The 25,862-nt window shown below is 42.1% G+C and overlaps 1 protein-coding gene across 1 annotated transcript in view; it reads left to right on the top strand.

The window, feature by feature from the left end:
- The first annotated feature begins 3,200 nt into the window (after positions 1 to 3,200).
- WDR74 (WD repeat domain 74) overlaps positions 3,201 to 25,862 on the top strand; it is a 63,728-nt gene continuing 41,066 nt past the window's right edge. The window contains exon 1 of the mRNA XM_089652865.1: positions 3,201 to 3,424. Coding sequence (XP_089508991.1) covers positions 3,208 to 3,424 — 217 coding nt within the window. The 5' untranslated portion in view covers positions 3,201 to 3,207. The remainder of the gene's footprint in view (positions 3,425 to 25,862) is intronic.

The following is a 25,862-nucleotide window of genomic DNA, read 5'->3' as shown; positions in this document are numbered from 1 at the left end:
TTCACCTTTATTATTTTGCTTGGGATAGCCCACAGTTTTTTGCTTTTCTTTTACTTTCACTTTCAATGATAATGGTAAACAGGACAAATAGAGAGGGTGGATCTCCCTAATGGGCACAGACAAGGTTTGCAATAAAAACCTAATAGGTGTCCCAATCTCTCTCCATTCTGTCCAAACCTTTTAAAAATTGCCTTTTGTTATATTTGAATCTTTGCTGCAGCATTTGGCAACAAATATAAATCTAAAAGAGCAGAATATTAGGTTTATTTTTTGCCATCTCTGTCCCATTAGGGAGATTTACCTTCACTTCCTGTCCCCTAGCCAAAACAGGAAGTGAGAAAAATTCCTTGGGGACCCCCAGGTCACCAGAACTAGCTTCCCCATTGGAAAATTTGCCTTTAAGTGGTTCTCAAGGCAGAAGGGTTTTTTTTGCCTTAATGCTTTAAGGCAAAAACCTAGCTGCTGCTCCCCCCATCTCGAGCCCCATCTTGATCCAGCAATGTACATGAAACATGAGAGCAGTGGCTCTCCCAGATGTGTCTCTCCTCATTGGCTATAAATTCTGAAGAACCCTCTGCACACTGGTATATACCCTTTCAAGCAGACTATGCAATAAATAGGGATATTTAGTTCACACATATTGCAATACATGCCTAAACTGGCCAACTGCGTCAAAGTAATCCCTCTATGGCCAGTCCTACTCTGCTCTGCCTACGCAAATGCTACTGTGGACACAATGCTAACATAGGGGAAAAGACACAATGGGGGAGAGCTACAAGGTCCAGGTCTGGCTACTGACCCAACAATACAACAAACAAGAGATACCTGTGCTCAGGTATCTCTTGTTTGTTCTCCTCATTGGCTCACACAGTAGTGGGAGCCATTGGCTCCTGCTGCTGTCAATCACAACCAGTGAGCCAATGGAGGGGGGATCAAGTCACACTCTGTGTGTGAATAGATAATGTCCATTCACAAGAGGGCAGCTTGGGAGTGAGCCTGCTCAAGTGCCCCAGCAAGAGGCTTGCTATTGGGAGCACTCGACAGAAGACGTAGAATCCACATAGTGTAACTGTTCTTAAGTTTATTTAATAAAAACAGACTAATATGCAAACAGGGAATAAAGTTACAGCATCAAAGAACAACCCGCCACTGCCTGTACGAGCCAGTGTAATGATGTCCATGCAATGCTCTGCCCTAATGTATTTCAATCCAAAGAACGTCTACACGAGAGAGACATACATCCATCTGAGAGCAGTCTAAGCCACGCGCTAATCATTTCTGATATTTATGAGTCACTCCTAGTGTGTGTGGTCGGCCATGAGTGGCACAAGTGGAGAGCCATCCATCCATCCATGGGCATCATAAAGCTTTATTAGACCTTTTATGCTTTAGGGGTCTAATTTTCCGGTAAACTGATCGATGTGATGGTGACCCGGAGCACTGGTTTGGTGGAGGTGGAGCAAGGGATACACTTCACAGTGGACTTTTTACTTTATAGGGTTTTTTTTTTTTATTTCACCAGAACTTGTTGCATTTATGCAGTTAGTTGTTTAATGAATGTATAACAATGCAACACATTGTTTGTTTGCATTCAAATATTTATTGTTTATTTGGTATACAGTAAGCGTGGTTTGTTTTCTATTTTTTATTTTTTTTTAACCACTTGCTTACCAGGCACTTTTACCCCCTTCCTGCCCAGGCCAATTTTCAGCTTTCACCGCTGTCTCACTTTGAATGACAATTGCGCAGTCATGCAACACTACACCCAAACAAAAATGTTATCTTTTTTTTTAGATATATAGAGCTTTCTTTTGGTGGTATTTACTCACTACTGGGGTTTTATTTTTTTGCTAAACAAACTAAACAACACTGAACATTTTGAAAAACAAAAGTTTTTTCTTAGTTTCTGTTATAAAATTTTGTAAATAAGTAATTTTCCTCCTTCACTGATGTGCGCTAATGAGGCTGCAGTTATGGGCACTGATAGGCTGCAGTGATGGGCGCTGATGAGGAGGCATTGATGGACATTGACAGGCATCACTGATGGGCACTGAAAGGCAGCACTCATATATGGCACTGATAGGCAGCACTAATAGGTGGCACTGACTGACACTGATAAGTGGCACTGATTGGCAGCACTGATAGGCGTCACTGACTGGTACTGATAGTTGGCATTAAAAGGCAGCTATGATGGGCACTGATTTGTGGCATTAATGTGCACTGGTAGGCACTGATATGTGGCATTGATGTGCACGGATGGGCACTGGTATGTGGCATTCATGGGCACTGACAAGTGGCACTGATCAGTGTAGATGTCCCCTCTGAGGAATGCCACTTACCGTGATTGGACACAGCCGATTACATGACAGAGCCAGTGTCATTGGCTTTTTACTGTGATCGGTAATCCGCTGTGACCCAGGGACACAACGCACCACCGATCGTTGCGCCGCATGCCCCCCGGGGGGTGCGATTAGAGTCGGAGGACGTCATATGAGGGAGAGCCGCCGCCCACACATAATTTCCTTATATGGTGGGCAGGAGGCGGTTAAATTGCCTGATTGCCATTCAGTCCAGCTTATTGCTGGACACAGCAATAGTTTTCTCATCCATAAAATGGTATACGTATAAAAGCTACCAATACAGTGGCTAAATGGTTAGCACTTCCTCCTGTCAGCACAAGGGTCATTGGTTCTAATCCCAGCCATGGCACCACCTGCCTGGAGTTTGCATGTTCTCCCTCCATCTGCGTGGGTTTCCTCTCACACTCCAAAGACTTGCTGGTAGGTTAATTGGATCCTGTCTAAATTGGCCCTAGTATGGGAGTCAGGGACCTTAGATTGTACGCTCCTTGAGGGCAGGGACTGATGTGAATGTACAATACATATATAAAGCACTGCATGAATTGACAGTGCTATATAAGTACCTGTAATAAATAAAATAAATAAATACCAAATAAAACCCAATGAAAAAATACCTGCCAAAAGGCAACACTTAGCAAGTGAATTTTGCATCCTAAGGCTTACTTTTTTTCCATAAAAAACATCTGACTTTGCTGAGCTATAAATGAAATGTGTTCCTAAGAAAGAATCAAGGGTTAATATCTAAACTGGCACAGTGTGTGTAACTCTTGCCAATTTTTTCATATCTGGCATAGTGTCAGGGTTATTAATATGAAAAGAGGGAAGGTACACGGGGGGACATAATAGAATGGTTGCAGGCTGGCTGTGGGGCACTCTGACCATGTTGTGGGCACTACTGGATGGGGTACAAGGAGGTAAAAAGTGTGGTAACCCGTTTCTGGGCCCCCAGGGATTCAATCCACCAAGACCGAGTCAGTGTTCTCTGCGATGTGCCACCCTGACTTACTACAAGCTTCTTGCTGGAGAACAGAGAGGCAGTGTTCTGTTTACAGAAGCCACCGCAAGTAGGGCAAATGCATTGTGTTTGTGTTGCTGCTATATTAACTGCATGTTAATGAATAATATACAACTAAATGGTTTATTATTAGTGATGTTAGAATTTGTATGATCAGCATGAAGACATTAATCTATAGTTTATATATTATTATGAGTCCAACATTAACTTGGCATGGCCATTAAAGCACGTGCTGTGCAAATGCTGTACCTGGATTCCTCACTAATCCAAGTCTTTGAAGGAGTTCTATGGTCACTGTATACACTTTCCATTTATAACATCAGCATTGTATTAGGAATACAAAAAAAATAGTTATTAAGTACAATGCAATATAAGCTGACTTGAAAAACTCCATGTTGTGAGCTTTTCCTGTCAGCTGTCCATCTCTTGCCATATGTCCTTGGAGTCCCAGCATGCTTTGCAGCTTCTCCTCTGCTGTTTACCTTAAATTTATAAGGACTACATCCTGCCTGTAAAGCAGTGATTCCTGTACTGACTCCGCCTCCTAAAACTCCTCCCCTCAGGACCTCTTTAAATCAGAAGGCAGGCTCTGTGAAATGTGTGACAGCAGTGCCTATCAATGGGGCATCAACAGAGCATCACAGAATTCAAGGAAATACATGTGTTGGGATCGTTGCAAAGTAAGTTCACAAACTTCAACATACAGTCATGGCCAAAAATATTGGCCCCCCTGCATTTCTGTTAGATAATGCACCACTTTGCCCAGAAAATTGTTGCAATTACAATTGCTTAGGCATTCTCATGTTTATTTCTTTTTTTTCTATTGGTATGACACAAAAAAGTGGAAAAAAAACAAAAAGCCAAATCTGACACATTCCATGCAAAACCCCAAAAATGGACTGGAAAAAAATATTTGCACCCTCAATTTAATATTTGGTTGCATACCCCTTGGAAAAAAAATGAAATCTACCACTTCCTGTAACCATCAATGAGTTTCTTACACCTCTCTACTGGAATTTTGGACCACTTTTCTTTCGCCAACTGCTTCAGGTCTCTCTAGATTGGGAAGGTTCCTTTTCCCAACTGCTGTATTGAGATCTCTCCACAGGTGCTCTATGGGATTGAGATCTGGACTCATTACTGGCCAGTTCAGTACTCTCCAGTGCCTTGTCTTAAACTATTTCTTTTGTGCTTTTTGACGTGTGCTTTGGGTCATTGTCCTGCTATAAGACCCATGGCCTCTGACAGAGACCCAACTTTCTGACACTGGGTCCTACATTGCACCCCAGAATTCTTTGGTAGTCTTCATATTTCATAATGCCATGCACACGGTCAAGACATGAAGTGCCTGAAGCAGCAAAGCAACCCCAAAACATCAGTGAACCTCCACCATGTTTTACTGTAGGGACTGTATTTTTTTCTTTAAATGCCTCATTGCTTTTTCTGAAAACAGTAGAATGATAGGCTTTACTAAAAAGCTGTAATATTGTTTCGTCTGTCCACAGCACATTCTCTGAAAAGGATTTTGGCTTTCTCACGTAAGTTTTGGCAAACTCCAATATGGCTTTTTTTTTTGCTTTTGTGTCAGCAGTGGGGTCCTCCTGGGTCTCCTACCATAGTGTCCCTTTTCATTCAGATGGCAAGTATAGTGTGAGCTGACATAGTTGTACCCTGTGTCTGAAGGTCAGCTTGAGATTGTCTGGAAGTTGATTGAGGTTCTTTAGCCACCAATCAAATAATCCTTTATTGCAATCTTTGATCAATTTTTGTCTTTCGTCTACATCCAGAGAGACTAGCTACAGTGCCATGGTCTGTAAACTTGTTGACAATGTTGCACACAGTGGACACAGGAACATTAAGATCTCTGGAGATGGACTTGTAACCTTGAGATTGTTCATGATTTTTCACAATTTTTGTTCTTTACTGCTCTTTCTCTTCTCCGTGGTCTATGTGCCACACAATGACACACAACAGAAAGGTTGAGTCAGTTTTTCACCATTATAACTGGTTGTCGATGTGATTTCAATATTGTCAGCACCTGTTAATTGACACAGGTGAGTTTTATTACAAATTGCAGGAGTATCACAAACTTGAAATGCAATTATTTCTTACAATTTTGAGAAGGTGCCAATAATTTTGTCCAGTCTATTTTAGGAGTTTTGCGTGGAATGTGTCAGATTTGGCTTTTTGTTTTTCCACTTTTTTTGTGTCATACCAATACAAACAAAAGAAATAAACATGAGAATGCCTAAGCATTTGTCATTTCAACAATTTTCATGGTAAAGTGGTGCATTATCTGACAGAAATGCAGGGGTGCCAATATTTTTGGGCATGACTGTAGTTCAGATTTCTAAGAGTAGGCTAGAAATAATTGAAAACAATATTCTGATGAAAACTGTATTTTTTGTTTTTATTTTGCCCTTTGATGCGCTTTAAGTATGGTTGTGATTATGAGCCTTTTTTTTTACGTTTATTAACTGGTATTAACCTCTCTGGGAGATCTGATCCTGCCACTAGAAAAGCTGATGCTTTTTCTTTTTGCTGACTTGTACTGTACAGTTCACTGAACACGATCGGATATGCTTCTAGCTATTTGGCTTATTCAACGCAAACATTGCTGGCAACCAATTACATTTCAATAGTTATTTTACAATGAAAGTTAAATCTAGTTTTTATGCACTATTGTACTTTGAAACTATAGGTGTCCGTTTATGAACAAGTGGTAAATGATCGCTGCTCAGTTCTTCGGCATTCTCGGAGAACACAGTTCTCCTGTGAATGCCTTTTTATGAAGCGGTATAGATCAGTTCTCCGAATGAAGGGAGAACGGTCTACAAACGCTGGAAAACGGCTGCTTTACTATAATCTCATGAGATTACAGTAAAAGATCAGTTTACTAAGCAAAGGTAAATTATCGCTGCTTAGTTTGCGGTTCCTCCGATTCTCGAGCTCTGGGCTGGAGAAGCTGGAGGAAGAACACAGATTTCCAGTGAAGGGCTGAACATGTTCTCCGCTGATCTCCTGAGTGTCATAAACTGTGAATGACCAGAGAGTAGCTGCGATCCTCTGAATCACAGCTATTCTCTGTGTCATAAACGGACACCATAATCCATAAACCATAATTAGGTAAAGGCTCACATACACATAAATGCCAAAATGTGTGTAGCTTGTCAAAAAAGGTCCACCGAGAAAAAAATACACATACAAATATATTTAAAGTGTAAATTAATAATGGAACTAGGACCCAGCCGATGTCTTAGGAGCTCAACAACAACCTTAAAGTGCAACTACACTCCATCTGAGCACCACAAACCAAAAATGCTATTTAATTCATTGTTAATATTCAAAGCAAACTCCCCCATTCATCCATGTCTCCATGATTTATTTTGCTGCGAATTCCTTTTGAAAAATACCCCAGGTATTTCTGGCAGTGGCCATCTTGAGTAAAGGCAGATGATTCCTGTAGCATTAACTTCCTGGAATCCATCTGCCCTTAGCTCAAGCATTGGCTGAGCTGAGAACCCTGCCCCCCCCCCCCTCCTGAAGACTCCTGAACATCATCTGCCTAGGCCTATGACATCCTCTACCTAGGCCTGAAAACCAGGAAGTAACTGAAGAAATGTAAAAAGTCAAAGTTTAAAACAAGTAAATGTGATATACTTTCTTATCTATTTACTAATGCTAGCTGCATAAGGATTAAAAATAGTCCATGTTAATTAAGAGAGTGAAGTTCCACCTGCAGTAAACCAAGCAGATAGTGCAGGGTAGGGATGCACCAATAACATTTTTTCCACAGCGAGTACCGATACTTTTTTTGCTACTTGCCAATTCCAGGGGTGGACTGCCAACTCATGGGGCCCCCGGGCAATAGGGGATCATGGGGCCCCTGTGTCCTTGCCAAAACTCAAAAAAGCCTATGAAAAAGGTACCAGGGGCATCTCATGGGGCCCCCTACTGACCCCAAGCCCTCGGGCAGTGCCCATTTCCAAATGGTCAGTCCGCCCCTGGCCAATACCAATTACCTTTAACTGCGGGCAACTGTTTTGTTTGCACTTCAGCTGTCCGCAGGGGAACCCTGCGGACAGCTGAATGAGTGATTGGTTGTTAAGGACGTGGTGGCCGTGCTCTCTAACCACTCCAGCTCTTGCACCAGCTCACCCCTCATGGAACAGAGCAATTTTTACATTTCATCTATGGACCTGTTTATTTAGCGTTAAATTTGTCATTACTTAAGATAACATCGTAATACATATATTGTTTTTTTAAGGACAAACAAGGCTTTCTTTTTGTGAATATTGTCATGCAACAATTATGTTTTTTCACAATCCGTAGACAATTAAATGTAACAAAACTAAAAAAACACACTTTTTTCTTTTTTTGAGCGCTGTTAGTTTAAAAATAGTGTTACTGTACATAAAAAGTGTCCATTTTATTCTGTAATTTGTCTTGTTTAAAATTGCACTAAAATTATGATTCTGGCACAAAGCATTGAAAATAATTTTTTTTTCATTTTTGCACTTTTTTCAATGTGAAACGTATAAACACATGTTAAAGGTGCAAAAATATTAACAAACAAAGCAAACCAAAACAAAAAAAAGTTTTAATTATTAATAGTTTATAAAATAGAAATGAACAAAAAAAACCAGCAGGAAAATAATAATTAAATGGAGAAAGAGAATAAATAGTTAATTAGGGCTGATTAGAGTAAACTAAGGGTTAATAGGAGGTTAAACAGAGGAACATTTAAAGCAGAGTTCCAGTCAGTTTTGTGTTTACTAAAAGTCAGCAGCCACAAAAAACTGTAGCTGATGACTTTTAATAAACACACACTCACCTGTCCCAAAGTCCAGCGATGTGCTAACTCGCGCCTTCCTTTCTCTGCCTCTTCTCTCCTCGGCACAGGCATCACAACTTTGGGCACCAGGCTGTAACAGCTTGCGGCTTCACAGCCGAGTGCCCACTGTGCATTCTCATTGGTCCGGCAGTTTTCTGGGACCTGTGAAGGTTCCCAGGAGACTGCGGGAGAAAGGAGGGGGTCGGACATCCAGCTCACTTCGCCGCTGTGAACTGAGCAGGAAGTGGGAGCGGGTACCTGTCAAAAACAGGTATCCGCACCCCCCTCCCCCCAAAAGGTGACAAATATGGCAGTGGAGGTTGGAGGAGGCAAATAATTGAGTGGAACACCGCTTTAATTAAAAAAAAAAACAACTTTTTTTTTCCTTGACAGATTGCTTTTAACTGACCTCAACTACAGATCGGAAGTTCATCCCTTTGATCTTTAGATGAATAACAGAAAGATACAAAAAGAAACAATGTTTCTTTTTAACTTTCTGTTTTAGTGGCTGAGCAATGTTGTTAATAAACATTGTGAAGCTGCTTTTTTTTTTTTTTACAGTTCCTAATGCATGTTTACACATCAGCTGTCAGCTGTCATCGGTTGTTAAGGATGTGGCAGTCCCGCTTCTTAACAACCAGTAATTGCCAGCTTTTATTTAAATTTACATTTCGGAGATAACCAAAGCTGAAGGTATCGGTTTCAGGTATCAGAGCATTTGCACATGTACCGATACCCCTGAAAATGCTTAGTATTGGCAGCCATACCAATACCTGTATCTGTATCGGTGCAACCCTAGTGCAGTTTATAAAAGCTGTGCACCTGTCTGTCATTTCACAAAGGACAATGCAATTGTAGGACGTTGGTGTCTGATGAGACAGGCATAGCTTCTCTAAATGTTTGGTAATTCTTGTCAATATAAAGGAAGGAGGAGTCATATCTACTACCATGCCCAGGACTATATTCTCACTTAATCTGTAGAATGGGTTACACACTTACTAAATACATAGACAAAGAGGACATCTGAACTCTTTTCAATCTAAACATTTAAAAATTGGTTTTACTGTGTTTGCTTGTTATTGTAAGGGCTTTTACAACTCGGTGATTAGATCAGGGGTGTCCAACCTTTTGACTTTCCTGGGCCACATTGGAAGAAGAGGAATTGTCCACACATAAAATACACTGACAATAAGCATAGCCAATGAGCAGAAAAGGTTGGGCAGATCATAAATTAACAATCACTAATAATTGTTTTCTAATATTTTTATTATAAAAGTAAAAAGAGGGCAAAATAAAACTAGTGTGATATTTCACACTGTTTTTAATAAACTAACACATCAATATCTGGTTTAATGGATGTAGTAGTAATTCTCAATGAATTCTGAAGGTGCTGATCAGATATTTTGGTTCTAATTTTGCCCTTTGTGTCGTTCATCCTTGAAAATAGTTGCTCACAAATACAGGCGCTGTCAAAAACTGATGACATGAATAAGGTGTGATTATGAAGAGTTGGGTATTTTTCTTGCAGAATATAAAACTTATAAAAGTCCAGTAAAGAGACACTGACAAATGTTTCTTCTGCCACGTGTTCGCTATCTGTAAATGCATTTTTACAAAACAGTTAAAAAAATCAACATTTTAAAGTAAGTTTATGATTTTGTGTTGGGCCACATTCATAGCTTTCTTGGCCCGTGGACCACAGGTTGGGCACCCCTGGATTAGATAGCGGATCTCACATTACGTATGGCTGCCATAAACTGCAATCTCTTAACACTTGTGCATAATTCTGTTTGTTCTGAATCAGCTACTTTTTATTTTCTGGACAGGGTCTGAGCAACACTTCTGCTGGTTCTTATCTCAAAGCTGTGAGGATGAAGAAGTTCTTGGGATGGCCTTTGTCATGGTGGATACTGACCTTCCACTCTGTCAGCTCATCATTGACCACAGTGGCTCTGGACAGCAATGGTTGAATCCAGACAGGGAAGCTCATGCACTACTGAGCCCATTGTGTGGTCTGAGATTTGAAGTGACCTTACCATTTCAAAAAGCACAAAATGCAGCTGAATTTTGTGTGCGACCTTTGTGTCCTATGGGAAACAAAGAATCTTCCAACACCGGGACTTCTGGACGTTGTCCCCCTTTTTTAGTCACCCTGTGGAACTAACATCCAAGCCCATCTATGTGTGATGTAGGGTGGACAATGAAAATTGGAACTAATTTTCTCCAGTGCTCTGACTGCTTAAGCTAACCAGGATTAAACAAACCTAAATGATCAGTAAAGATGTACTCCTAAAGACTGATAATAGAGGGATGCTGTGTATCAGACTTTACATCGCAAACGTTTAATGCTTTTATCTGCTCACACATTTAGGCTAGGTTCACAATGCTGCTATCCAACTTTTATCCAAATTTCAGTGCAATTTATATGCAACTTGGATGTGGTTTGCATATTCTATGGAGTCAAATCGCACCAAAGTAGCACAGTTACCGTTTCCAAAATTGCTGCATAGCATCGCATTGATGTGAACGTACGCCATTGAAATGGGATTTCCCTTGTCATGCAATTAATGGGATTCATTCTGTGCAATTCAAGTTGCATCTGAAATCATACTAATGTGAGCCAGGCCTTAATGTGCTTGCTGCATCTAGACCTGGTGGAGAAGGAGATGGTTTGCTCCATCTACCCCTGGCATCAACAGCTTTGACATCAGAGCATACACCAGGGCAGAAAGAAACCTGTGACAGGTTGGATATACTGTATGTAAGCAGAGATTTTGCTGACAAGCAGCTTGGTTTACATCTAACTTTGCTGCTAATTGGCTAGATAAATATCCCCCATTATAAGTTGTTATTGTAACGTTTACTAAGGCTGGCCATACATTATATAATTTTCTTCAGAATTTTGCTTTAGATTTACCAAAAACCATATAATATGAGGTCACACCTAAACAGCTCTTTCGATTGTATCCAATTAGGCAGGCCCTTGCACTACATAGTTATTATTATTATACAGTATTTATAAAGTGCCAATAGTTCGCTCAGCATTGTACATTACAAAGGGGAACAGAACATGTGACAGAACAATACCAATACAATGCAAAACATGAGGGGATCGAGGGCCGTGCTCTTTCGAGCTTACAATCTAGGAGGGAGGGGATGGTGGCACAGGAGGAGATAGCTGTGGGGGATGGAGTGGTAGGAAGAGTGGAGGAGGTCGACAAGTTAGCAGGGGGTGGGGTAGGCTTCCCTGAAGAGATGGGTTTTCAGGGTGCGCCTAAAGGAGAGGAGAGTAGGTGATAAACTGATGGGTTGGGGCAGGGAGTTCCAGAGGATGAGTGACACCCTGGAGAAGTCCTGGAGGCGGACATGGGAGGAGGAGACCAGGGAACTAGAGAGAAGGAGGTCTTGTGAGGAGCGGAGTGTGCGTGCTGGGCGGTACTTGGATATTAGGTCAGTGATGTAGTTCGGGGCAGTATGGTGGACGGCTTTGTACGTCAGTGTTAGGATTTTGAATTTGATCCGTTGCGCAATCGGAAGCCAGTGGAGGGATTGTCAGAGGGGGGTGGCGGAAACGGAGCGGTTGGAAAGGTGAATGAGTCTGGCAGCTGTATTCAGGATCGACTGAAGCGGAGATAGCCAGCGGCGAGGCAGGCCAGTGAGGAGGGAGTTGCAGTAGTCAAGTCGTGATATGATAAGGGAGTGGATGAGCTGTTTAGTGGTTTCTGGAGTTAGGAACGTGCGGATTTTGGCGATGTTGCGGAGGTGGAGTCTGCACAAGTTTGTTAAAGATTGGACTAGGGGCTGGAAGGATAGGTTGGAGTCCAGAATGACACCAAGTACTCTGGCCTGCGGGGCGGGTTTGATGGTAGCGTTGTTTGATGTGATAGAGAAGTCAATGGGGGGTGGTGTCCGGGCTGGGGGGAAGACAAGAAACTCAGTATTGGAGAGGTTCAGTTTAAGGAAGTGGAGCGACATCCAGTCTGATATGTCGCTCAGTAGGTGTGTGATTCGGGCAGAGACCGAGGGGGTGAGGTGGGGGGTTGAGAGATAGATATGTGTGTCGTCGGCATAGAGGTGGTAGTTGAAGCCGTGAGAGTGTATGAGTTGGCCAAGGGAGGAGGTGTAGATGGAGAAGAGAAGGGGCCCGAGGACAGAGCCTTGAGGGACCCCAACAGAGAGGGGGAGTGAGGGGAAGGTGGTAGCATTATAGGTAACGCTGAAGGAGCGTTGTGACAGGTAGGATGAGAGCCAGGAGAGAGCAGAATCTCTGAGGCCGAGGGAGTGTAGTTTTTTGAGGAGGAGGGGGTGGTCAACTGTGTCGAAGGCCGCAGAGAGGTCAAGGAGTAGGAGCACTGAATAGTGGTCATTAGCTTTGGCGGTTAGAAGGTCGTTGGAGAGTTTGAGTAAGGCGGTTTCGGTGGAGTGTAGGGGACGGAAACCAGACTGTAGGGGATCAAGGAGGTTGTTGTCGTTGAGGTGAGAGCATAGGCGGGTGTAGACTAGGCGCTAAAGGAGTTTAGATGTAAATGGGAGCAGGGAGATGGGTCTGAGCTTGTTCGGGTCACTGGGGTCCAGGGAGGGCTTTTTAAGTATGGGGGTGATGTGTGCATGTTTCAGAGGGGAGGGAGAGATTGAAGATGTGGGTGAGGGAGCATAGGATGGAGGGGGAGGGAGGTCGTAGGAGTTGTAAGGGGATAGGGTCGAGGGGGCAGGTGGTGAGGCGGGCATCAGAGAGGATCTTGGAGACTTCCTCGATGGTAGTAAGGTCAAAGGTGTGGTGTGTTGGTGGAGCTTCAGTATGAGGCATGTAGGGTGGGGTGGAAGAGGAGGTCAGAGCAGCGGTGGGGCCGTGGGAGAGGGGTGATGAGGGGTAGCTGAGTAAGGGGGTTGGAGGGAGTTTGAGCAGCGACGAAGTCCCTGCGGGTTATGTCGAGGGGGAGGGGGGATGAGGGGGTAGCTGTGTGAGAGGGGACAGGTTGAGAGGGCGTGTGAGTTGCGGCGATGTCCTTGCGAATTGTGTCGATCTTTTTTTTGAAGTGATTGGCAATCTCAAGGGCAGTGAGTGAGGTGCTGGGTGGAGGTGGGGGTGGCGAGAGTAGAGAGTTGAAGGTGGAGAAGAGTCGGCGAGGATTGGAGGAGAGGGCCTTGATGAGGGTCAGGCGGTAGGCTTGTTTGCCAGCGTGGAGGGAGGAGGTGTAGGTGTGGAAGGCAGATTTGTAGCGGGTGAAGGCTTGTTGGGATTTTGTTTTGCGCCATAGTCGCTCCAGGGCACGACTGTGTCGTTTGAGGGTTTTGGTGTGATCAGTCTGCCAGGGCTGGAGCGGTCGGAGTCTGATGTTGCGTGTTAAAGGTAAATCTAAAGGAAATTGGGCAGAAATTGTAATAAAATTGTATAGTGTATGGCCGCCTTAGTGTCAATGTTTGATATGACTTTCACATTTTACTTTATTGTGTTTCCATACACATTTTGATGGTATTTCATATACCTATGTGTAGATACTACCCCTAATTGGTATCTGTATGGCTTACATCTGAAGTTTGAAACCTTGCTTAGCACAGAAACTGTTGAAAAAAAATCTGTTACGGCATAAGCTACATAGAGATTGCTTTAAAGCAGTCCGATAGACAAGCTTTCAGTAAAGAAAACTAAAGTGAAATTAGTGTGGAGCACTAATAAGCAGAGCCACCTATTGAATGAGCAAATATAGTTACCATGTGTAGATACACTATATTGCCAAAAGTATTGGGACACCCCTTCAAATCATTAGATCCAGGTGTTCCAATCACCCCCATGGCCACAGGTATATAAAATCAAGCCCCTAGGCATGCAGACTGCTTCTACAAACATTTGTGAAAGAATGGGTCACTCTCAGGAGCTCAGTGAATTCAAGCGTGGTACAATGATAGGTGGCCGCCTGTGCAATAAGTCCATCCATGAAATCTCCTTGCTACTAAATATTCCACAGGTCAACTGTTAGTGGTATTATAACAAAGTGGAAGCAATTGGGAACAACAGCAACTTAGCCACGAAGCAGTAGGCCATGTAAAATGACATATAGTCAGCGCATGCTGAATCGCACAGTGTGCAGAAGTCGCCAACTGTCTGCAGAGTCAATAGCTAAAGACCTCCAAACTTTGTGTGGCCTTCAGATTAGCACAATAACAATGCGTAGAGAGCTCCATGGAATGGGTTTCCATGGCCGAGAAGCTGCACCCAAGCCTTGCATTACCAAGTGCAATGCAAAGTGTCGAATGCAGCGGTGTAAAGCTTGCTGCCACTAGACTCTAGAGCAGTGGAGGCATGTTCTCTGGAGTGACAAATCACGCTTCTCTGTCTGGCAATCCGATGGACGTGTCTAGCGGTTGCCAGGAGAACAGTACTTGCCTTACTGCATTGTGCTAAGTGTAAAGTTTGATGGATGGAGGATTGGAGTGTGGGGTTGTTTTTCAGGGGTTGGGCTTGGCCCCCTAGTTCTAGTGAAGGGAACTCTTAAGGCATCGGCATACCAAGACATTGTGGACAATTTCATGCTCCCAACTTTGTGGGAAGTTTGGGGATGGCCCCTTCCTGTTCCAACATGACTGTGCACCAGTGCTCAAAGTAGGGTCCATAAAGACATGGATGAGCGAGTTTTGGGTGGAGGAAATTGAAGAGCCTGCACAGAGTTCTGACCTCAACCCGATAGGACACCTTTGGGAGGAATTCCTCATTGCCTGATCTCACAAATGTGCTTCTGGAAGGATGGTCAAACATTCCCATAGACTGTCCTAAACCTTGTGGACAGCCTTCCCAGAAGAATTGAAGCTGTTATAGCTGCACTGGGTGGGCCAACTCAATATTGAACCCTACAGACTAAGGCCGGGATGCCATTAAAGTACATGTGCATGTAAAGGCAGGTGTCCCAATACTTTTGGCAATATAGTGTATATTAGAATATATAAATTGACTTTTTGTACATATTTTCTTTATTTATTATGTTCAGAGTTAAAGATACAACTTAAAAAATATTTTTTTATTTAGTCAAGCATATATGAAATATTGCATATTAAAGGCCAACTCTGGGCTATTTTTTTTAAATAATCCCTCAGGATGTAAAAAATAAATCTCTGGCTGTAATACTCACCTCCTCTTGGGTTCTGTCACCTCTTCTCTGCCACAAGATGTTGTAGTCTGAAATCTCCTGGAATAGGTACGTATAATCAAAAATATAAGATATACATGGAGGTGGCCTAAAGGGGAAGAGGGTCCTCTGGAGGGGACTCCGAAGTTGGGCTCTAATTCTGTACGTTCTCTTTGTGAGCAAGCATATGGAACTTTAGACTCCTTTTCTCATAAATGTATCATATGTCTTTTTACTGCAATAAATATTTGAGACATTCCTTTTACAATTTTTAAACTATCAGTTTTATTAATGGTGTCCAATGGATCTCACGTCAGCTATCTAGGCTTTGCCTTTCCCATACTACTGGAGGACTACTGCTACTACTTGTTAACTTGAGTTATATGAGCGGTTGCATAGGAAATCAGAAATATGTATGTTTTTGTTATATTTTTCATACTATATGTTATTAATGGCGGATAAATAGTATTATAAACATTCTCATTATTACAGAAATGTTTGATATGTGTAAATGTATGTCTAAAATGTCCTCAACAAGGTCTTTTTTTCTGTATACTAAAATGAAAAAAAAAATACATACTTGCCTCTAGGCTGCAGCATTGTTCTGATGCTGTATCTGTCCCCTGCCAGCTCTAAAACTATGAATTGTGCCCCGCTGGCTCTAAGACCATGAACTGTCCCCACCAGCTCTAAAACTGCTGATCACTCAGCTCTTAGTCTTTTCGGAGCAGAGAGTGGTGACTCCCAGTCACCGCTCTCTGCTCTGCACCTGTAGTGCTCACCGGAGGGTTGTGCTGGAGAGGGGCGGTACATCTGGCTTTGGCTCTCATGCTGAGAGTCAGAGCAAGCTGTCAATCAGGCAGCTGGGTGGATCACAACAATAGAGTTGGGTTCCTTCCAGAGTCTGGAGTGGCTCCATGATGTCAGCCACCAGTGACCCACTGGAGAAGTATCACCAAAAACCTTTGGACATGCTTCATAAGGGCAGCAATAACAGCCACTATATTCCTCTCACTTTAGGCTTCTTTTTAATCAGTAATTATTGAATTACTCATATTGTATTAAAAGATAAAACTTTATCCAGAAGAGCTGAACTACAGAAAGACTGTTGAATATTGCAATACCAGAGTATATGATTCCACTGTATATATCTTAATGTGCTAATTTAATCACATTATTGTTACATGTCTTAGTACCATAACACATGGTAAAATGGGAATTACTTTTTTTTTTTTTAAACAAGTTGGAATGCCTGTATGATATCAAATAATTTGAGCGGACCAATATTCAGGCAGTCTTTGTAAGCAATTCTCAAATTCAGCCATTCTCAACCCAGGTTCTGTGGAATCCTAGGGTTCCTCCAGAGGTTGCTTGCCAGTGTTTCCTTGAGCTGTGGCTGACTGATGTCCCATTTAATGGTGCTTGCATAGTTTTGGGCCAACACCACTTTTCAGAGCCAGCTGCATGACAACAACACATCTTTTTGGCTGTCTGTAAGAGGGAATTCAGACCACCACTAACCACCCATGAATTGATTTTAGCAGTTGTTCCCAGACATCTGAAAATTATTTCCAGGGTTCCTCTGGAGAAAACGTTTGAGAAAGTCTACTCATATTAGATATATAGTTTTCATATATTGGTTTGTGTATGGTACTTGTCTCACCAGAGGGTCACTTCCAAATTTAAAGGTGATCAACTTTCATGATGGCTAGCAGCCTGACGGCCTTAGAGAGACCCTAAATATGGGACCCTTTCTGGCTCTGGGCTTTGTTTGGTAAATGCCAGGATTGCCAGAATGGGTGGGCAGGACAGGAGTGGGCTTGTGATCTCTACTGAGCTGAAGAAATCCACAATTTAAATTGCTCTTTCTTGTCATATTAGTATCCACCAGTGCTTCCCTTTAGTCTACAGTAATTTGCTAACATGTAGGTGTTGCAAGCAGCCTCTGCACTGGCCAAACCAAGTCTCACCCATAACACCACATTTTTTAACATTGCTGGTTTTTGATTGGCAAACTGTAGATTTCAAATGCGCCACTGTGATGTTACCCTCAAGCGCATCAAAACATATCAAGACCCATCCACATGTTGGTACATACACATAATTAAGTCAGATATTATTAATACAGCCTATAATTAATCCTATTTCTACCATTGGCAGAATATGCTGCATTTTACACGCTTAAATTGCATTACATAGACCTGCTGAAACATGCTTTTTATATATTGTAACATAGAGTATGTTCCAAATATCATTTAGTTAAATAGCTTCTTATAGGTTAAAAAAGACACATATTCATTTGGCACAATGTCCTTAAATAAATCAGTTTGTTTTCTATATTAATCTAGGGAAGGCCAAATATCCAGTTTAACACATGTGCCAATGAAACCCATCTACAGCACGGCATTTAAATAAATAAGTGAATGCTATAGAATATATGTGAAACTTAATAATGCCATATCCAAAGCTTAATATTTTATTTTAAGCAAATATTGGCTTAAATGTCTGTACTCTCAATACCACTAAAATTGTCTAATTATAGTCACAGTACTGGAACAATTAATGTATTTATTTATTTATTAAATATAGCATTTATTATAACAAGTATTTAGGCTAGTCCCTATTATAAAAGTAAAACTTTAAGTGGGCGCTTACACTCTCCAAATACCATGAAACAAATAAAACCAAATAAAAATAAAAGAGATATGGCGCCTTTCCTCCAAGCTAAATTACTGCCTGTGCAGAACCATAATACCATTCACATATTACCAAAACTGAAATATAAACATACAAATATAAAATGCAGCGCTGTGTGGTGTTTCCCTAATATAGGCAACAATAATGATATAGAAATAAAACCAAACATGAAATTATGGAATTTAAATCATAAATTAAAGAAATGCAGTCCTGTAATAGTGCTCGCTGTTCTCCAGTGCAAATGATAGAAATGCGCACTAACCAGAAGCGTATTGGTAATACGCATGTGTATAAAATATCCTGAAGAATCCCCTCTCTTTCTGGCCAGAAAATGGATAGGAGCTGGAAAATGTGGAGATGAAGCGCCCTCGTGTGGTGAAGATGAAGTCCCACAGGCCAGAGATATCCTTGCAGAGATGTGTGGAGTAGGTAATTCCCCTACTCTGGAGCTGGTACAAGGGTCACTCTGAGGCTGCAAAAGTTGAAAGGCTCCTCACAGGAGACACAGGGAAGAACTCATAGTGTAGTATGTAAATGTGCTTTATTATTCAAAAAAAGTGTTTAGTGAGAATCACAGTGGTGCCAGATACAAATGAGTGACTGACCCTTCCAAAATCAAAGATGGCCGTCTTTTCAATTACACAAAACCAGTGTAATTGAAAAGACAATAGAGACAAGATTCATTTATGAATTGGACACTCTTCATCCAGCTGGACTCAACATTGAACTTGACGTCAACTGCTTCATTGACAATAGTTGAATTCCATTCTTAAACATACTCCAAACACACCTGAGATACTTCAGTTATTTATTTTGATGATTGTTTCTTGTTCCTAATTATATTATGTAGTTTTTATGCATTTATTATAGATATATTATATATTTATTATATACATGAATTATCATAGATTTTTAACATCTTACTATGTACGTTTATTTTTATATATATTTGCGTCGTTTAGCCACTTACTATATTATTGTCGTTTACATTCGATTATTATACCATGAAGGTTGAGATATTTATCATGTATGCCACTTTACCATGCCTTTTTACCATGAGGTCCCTTTTGTTATATATATATATAGTTTTTATATATTTATATATATATAATTTTTTTACACATATTGACTTCCATTCATTTAGGCGGTTTTTATCCATTTTTAATTCTTTTATTCTATTTTTACTGGGTGCCTAATACAGTATAATTATAGACATTTGTTATATGTATTTCAATGCTTACCCTTTTAACATATTGGTTACAGATATATTTATTTTAATATCTACCTTTTTACTTATTTATAAGTCTTGATTGTATTCCCCTCTCTTTTGTATTATAAATATGAATTACATTATAACACATTATATGTTAATTTTGCTCCAAACATTCTATTTGAGTAATCATGGAATGATCTGTAGTATTGTGCATTATCCAGCATCATCTGCACCCCCACACACGATCCGAGATCTGTCACGTCTCTCGGCACATTTACTGTGATCGTATCATGCCCATGGTAAAATGGTGCCGCGCATGCGCACTTGACTATCACGGCCGTCCCGACTCCGGCAAGATGGCGTCGATGTAGTGCACATGCGCAATTCACTATATATAAAGACGGCGCTAGTCATGGCGTTCCTCTGCTCTACCTCAGAAGAAGTGCGTGTGCACGAAATGCATCAGGTGGAGCCCAGGACGTCGTTGGCATCACGCCGCCGGCGCCACGTGGAGGCCCGGCGGCCATCTTTGATTTTGGAAGGGTCAGTCACTCATTTGTGTCTGGCACCACTGTGATTCTCACTAAACACTTTTTTTGAATAATAAAGCACATATACATACTACACTATGAGTTCTTCCCTGTGTCTCCTGTGAGGAGCCTTTCAACTTTTGCAGCCTCAGAGTGACCCTTGTACCAGCTCCAGAGAAGGGGAATTACCTACTCCACACATCTCTGCAAGGATATCTCTGGCCTGTGGGACTTCATCTTCACCACACGAGGGCGCTTCATCTCCACATTTTCCAGCTCCTATCCATTTTCTGGCCAGAAAGAGAGGGGATTCTTCAGGATATTTTATACACATGCGTATTACCAATACTCTTCTGGTTAGTGCGCATTTCTATCATTTGCACTGGAGAACAGCGAGCACTATTACAGGACTGCATTTCTTTAATTTATGATTTAAATTCCATAATTTCATGTTTGGTTTTATTTCTATATCATTATTGTTGCCTATATTAGGGCAACACCACACAGCGCTGCATTTTATATTTGTACATTTATCTTGGGACTTCTTATGTGTTTTCCTTGAATGTTCAGCTGCTGACATTTTGGAGCACTCACTGTAGCCTATTTATATATGAATATAAACATAATGAAACATTATAGGTGCGATGCAATATTTTTTTTCAGCTGCCCCTTTAAGAGTAGGTGCGTTGCAATTTTTTTTTGTAGCTGCCCCTTTAACCACTTGCCTACCAAGTGCTGTCGCACTTTGAATGACAATTGCATGGTCATGCAACACTACCAATATCAAACTTTAATCATTTTTTTTCACACAAATAGTGCTTTCTTTTGGTGGTATTTACTTGCCGCTGGGTGTTTTGTTTTTTTGCACTATAAACAAAATCTTTGTTTCTATTATAACATTTTGCAAACAATTAATTTTTCTCCTTCACTGATGTGCCTTGATGAGGCTGCACTAATAGGCAGCACTAAAGGGTACTGATAGGTGGCACAGATAGGCTGCACTGATAGGCTGGCACTGATATGCAACAATGATGGGCACTGATGAGGCGGCACTGCTGGGCACTGATGGGTGGCACTTTTGGGCAGCACTGATGGCGGGCACTGCTGGGTGGCACTGCTGGGCACAGCTGGGTGGCACTACTAGGCACTGATGGGCACAAGTGGGTGGCACTGCTGGGCACTTGTTGGCGGCACAGGTGGGTGGCACTGTTGGGCACTGATCATCGGTGGCGATCCGTCCTCTGACAATTGCCGGTTATTGGAAGTACTTTCCTCACGCTGTGACAGCGGGAGGAAAGTGCAGCCAATAACCGGTAACTGCATTTAACAGTGATCTGCTGTGTCATTGGACACAGCTGATCACATGGTAAAAGGACGCTGTGGTTGGCCTTTTACCACATCACATGATCAGCTGTGGCCTACGGACACAGCGATCATGGAGATTGCCAGGGGCACGCGGGAGGGCACGTTCTGGGAGGACGTCATATGAAGCCCTCCCAGAACTGGACAACCGCGCTGTAGCTGTCCTTCGGCTACAGTACGGTTGGCAAATGGTTAAGAGCTCCTGGTGGTGCTCCTAGTTGTGAAAGTTAAACTTTAGTGCTTACAATCCCCATAGACTCCCCGCACTCAATCTCCAATTGCCATGATTAACATAAACAATAAATAGTGCTAAATACATTTGAACACCAATATGGAAATACTGTTTCTGTGCCACCAAATCTTCCCAAAGTTCTTCACCTCCTGTGTCACCACAATGCACTCAACAAAGATCCATGCCCCAGATGCTTTCCAACTGCTGTTCCTTACTTTTTCTCCAATCATCACTTGTCCTGTGTACCCGATGTCTCTCCATCAATGTCACCCAAAGACCTCAAAGACAAAATCTCTCATTGTGCACTATTTAATTAAGACTTGGCAATAAAAAGTATTAAAAATTTTACACTTACAAACCATGGTGCCCAATATCTCAGCACCAATACACTCAATATCTGTGCACTGCTGTTCTACTTTCTGGACCTTTGCGTGCGTTCCAATACTGGAAACTTGAAATGATGTAGGGATTTGGCCGAATGTAACAATCGTAAGCAGCCTCTACATGTTTCACCATGTGGCATCCTCAGGAAGCTTCTGTGAGCATTGGTCTCTGATTTATATGCCTCTTTCACCAACTCGTTCAACTCAGGTTCCCTTCCTTATACGGCCAAATGGACTGCGTATCTTGGTAGAAACCTTGACCAGGCAACTTGGACCAAGATCTGACTCACTTCCTCTAAATGTTCGCAGTACATCTTTACCCAAGAAAATGCTTTATTGCTAGTACATGACCCCTGACCGTATCTCCAAATTTACCCCCTCAGTGTCCCCAATGTGCTTTAGGGGTTGCAGGGAATGGGACACTCTCCTTCACATCTGGTGGACCTGGTTCTGGACACGGGTCTATGCTATGATCCGGTGTGGTTTCAATGTTTCCCTGGCTCGCAACCCCTTGGGAGGCCCTGCTACATGAACCAATCTTATTCTTATCAAGAATCCAGAGGAAACTGGTGGGGTTTGTGATCTTGGCTGCCCAGCAAACTCTCGCTGAAAGAAACAGAGACTCATGGGCATTATGGTGCTTACCTCCATTCTAGAAGGCATGCACGCCCAGTACCTTAAGGTCTGCAGTCCTTGGATTCATTATAACATCCTGATGAACAGGCTGTAACCTGCTTTCTCTGTAAATTATCTTGGCTGCAGGTTTTGTGGCCTCCCCGGTGGAACCATGAGGGTCCCCTCTTTCCCCCCACCTTTTCCTCCTCTCTCTTCCCAGGCAAGTATCTCTACCCTTTCCTGCTTCTTTTTCTTTATCAGACCTTCATGCAGAGGTGGGTAAACTTACCTATTCGCTATTCCAACCCACCTGTCTTGCTTTGGTGATGGCAAGGGCTGGTAGACCTCTTTTGTTTTCGCCATCCTACAAGGCATTTTTTATAGATAGCGAAGATTGTCCTCCTTTTTTCAGATGATCCACTGCACATGACAAGTCTATGATTTTCTTTTTAGCCATGTTTGCAGTTTTCTATGATCATTTCAGCTGATGTCCTTTGCTAAGATATTGTGATCAATATTTTGCATACCTTTCTTCGTTCCTGTAACTGTTTTTCTGGATTGTATCATGGCTGTCTGTTTACAGCTTTTTGTAACATTTTGAAAATCCTAATAAATTCTTCGTGAAATAAACTATAACCAGTAGCATAACTGGTACTATACTGAATATGGTATTGAATATGTGATGTCATCAGGGAGCCAAGAGGAATTTCCTCCTTTTGAAGTCTCTATCATCTTAAAGCCAATCCCTGGTTGGGGATGGGGACTATGAACATTCTGTGATCCCTCTTATTTTATACTGGCTGCACAGTCTGTATGCAGAAGAGATACTTAACATAAGACAATAATGATGAAGCATCAACTGGTGATTTCTGGATTCCAGGTGTCTTTAATACAGGTAACAAGCTGAGATTAGAAGCAGTCTGTTAAAGGGAGTGCTGCTAATCTCATTTTGTTACCTGTATAAAAGACACTTGTTCACAGGAGCAATCAAACAAACAGATTCCAAACTTTCCACCATGGCAAAGACCAAAGAGCTGTCCAAGGATGTCAGGGACAAGATTGTAGACCTACACAAGGCTGGACTGGGCTACCAAACTATCGCCAAGCAGCTTGGTGAGAAGGTTGGGGCAATCATTCGCAAATGGAAGAAACACAAAACAACTGTCAGTCTCCCTAGGTCTGGTGCACCATGCAAGATCTCACCTCGTGGAGTGTCAATGATCATGAAAACAGTGAGGAATCATCCCAGAACTACACGTGAGGATCTTGTCAATGATCTCCAGGCAGCTGGGACCACAGTCACCAAGAAAACAATTGGTAACACACTATGCCAACAAGGATTCAAATCCTGCAGTTCCCGCAAGGTCCCTCTGCTCAAGAAAGCACATGTCCAGGCCTGTCTGAAGTTTGCCACTGAACATCTGAATGATGCAGAGGAGGACTGGTTGAAAGTGTTGTGGTCAGATGAGACCAAAATCGAGCTCTTTGGCATCAACTCAACTCACCATCCCAACTGTCAAACATGGTGGTGGAAACATTCTGCTTTGGGGGTGTTTTTCTGCTAAGGGGACATCAAAGGGACGCATAAAAAGGGACGATGGAAGGGGCAATGTACTGTCAAATCTTGGGAGAGAACCTTCTTCCCTCAGCCAGGGCATTGAAAATGGGTCGTTGATGGGTGTTCCAGCATGACAATGACCCAAAACACACGGCCAAGGCAACAAAGGAGTGGCTCACGAAGAAGCACTTTAAGGTCCTGGAGTGGCCTAGCCAGTCTCCAGACTTTAATCCAATTGAAAATCTGTGGAGGGAGCTGAAAGTTCGAGTTGCCAAACGTCAGCCACCAAACTTTAAAGACTTGGAGTGGATCTGCCAAGAGGAGTGGGCCAAAATTCCTCCTGAGATGTGTGCAAACCTGGTGGCCAACTACAGGAAACATCTGACCTCTGTGATTGCCAACAAGGGATTTGCCACCAAGTACTAAGTCATGTTTTGTGAAGGGGATCAAATACTTATTTCCCTCATGAACATGCAAATCAGTGCATAATTTGTTAGACATGCATTTCTTTTGAATTTTTGTTGCTCTTCTGTCTCTCAGTGTTACAATACATCTACCTTTTGATTTTTAGACTGATCATTTCTTTGTGTGTGGGCAAACATTCAAAATCAGCAGGGAATCAAATACTTATTTCTTTCACTGTATATAATGCATATGGGCTGAAAGTGCACACTCTTAGGTTTAATTTGAGGGTATGTACATCCAAACTGGAGGAAGGGTTTAGGATTTACAGCTCTTAAGAGTAGCTACCCCCCCCTTTTTCAAGGGACCAAAAGTAATTGGACAATTAAATCAAAAGCTGTTCCATGGCCAGGTGTGGGCTACTCCATTATTTATTCATCAATTAAGCAGGTAAAAGGTCTGGAGTTGATCCTAAGTGTGGTATTTGCATTTGGAATCTATTGCTGTGAACCTAGTGGAATCATCATATCCTCTACTATGAACCTAGAGACCAGGGGATCAATGTATGGCTTCCCCCACCTGCAACAGAGGTCTTGAAACAACTCAGGGAGAAGAAAGCACACTTTAGAGAAGGGCTGGAATGTGTAGTCATGAGACTTCTTGTATCTTCCTTAGCCAACTGAATCCTGCATGGGTGACCTTGCAGATGAGAAGTCATGCAATGAAGGAATAACCAAAATACCTTGAGTTCCAGAATACAGCCCCAGTTGAACCCCTATCGCTCAGAACTGTTATGGCACAAAAACATTTACTTAGAACAAATGTGAATAAAGCACCTGACCAGATGACATACACCAATGTATCTTAAAAGAGTTGAGCTCTGTTATTTCAAAGCCATTGTTTCTAGTTTTTAGGGAAAAAGGAAAAAGAAAACCCCTAGACACCCCTCCCCCTCCTTTTAAGGCCCCACACTTCTTCCCTTCCTAACCTTTTCTAGGTGGTCATATCTGCTAATTGCATATGATCTCCATGCTCTAATCCATTCAATCTCCTATGCCCAGCATGTCCATATACCGCCTCGATTTCTTGAATTCCACCCACTTTCCCCAGATAGCATTGTATTTCTCTAGGGAGTCTTCTACTATATACATTGTCTTTTCAACCTGATCGATTTTTAAACCCACTCTTTTAGGCTCGGGCTATTACTTGTTTGTCGGAGCCTGGGGATCAAGCTTTTAGCCGCATTTAATAAATGCGGTACTAGAGATATCTTATATTGTGCTATCAGCTTCTCTGTGTTATGGAATAAACATCTCCATGGTTCGACCAGTATACGCTTATTTCATAAACTGTCTTGGCAATCTCCTCCCAGAAGGGCTGTATCTTTGTACATTCCCACCACAGATGAGCGTAGGTTCCCGGCGAGTCACATCCCATCCAACATAGCAGAGATACATCCACCCCAAACCTCCCACCACAGATGAGCATAGGTTCCCGGCCAGTCACATCCCATCCAACATAGCAGAGATAAATCCACCCC

Source organism: Staurois parvus, unplaced genomic scaffold (genome assembly GCF_062004578.1).
Source record: "Staurois parvus isolate SC_StPar_1 unplaced genomic scaffold, SC_StPar_1.0 ptg000694l, whole genome shotgun sequence".
NCBI lineage: Eukaryota > Metazoa > Chordata > Amphibia > Anura > Ranidae > Staurois > Staurois parvus.
This window is presented reverse-complemented; position numbering and strand designations above follow the sequence as displayed.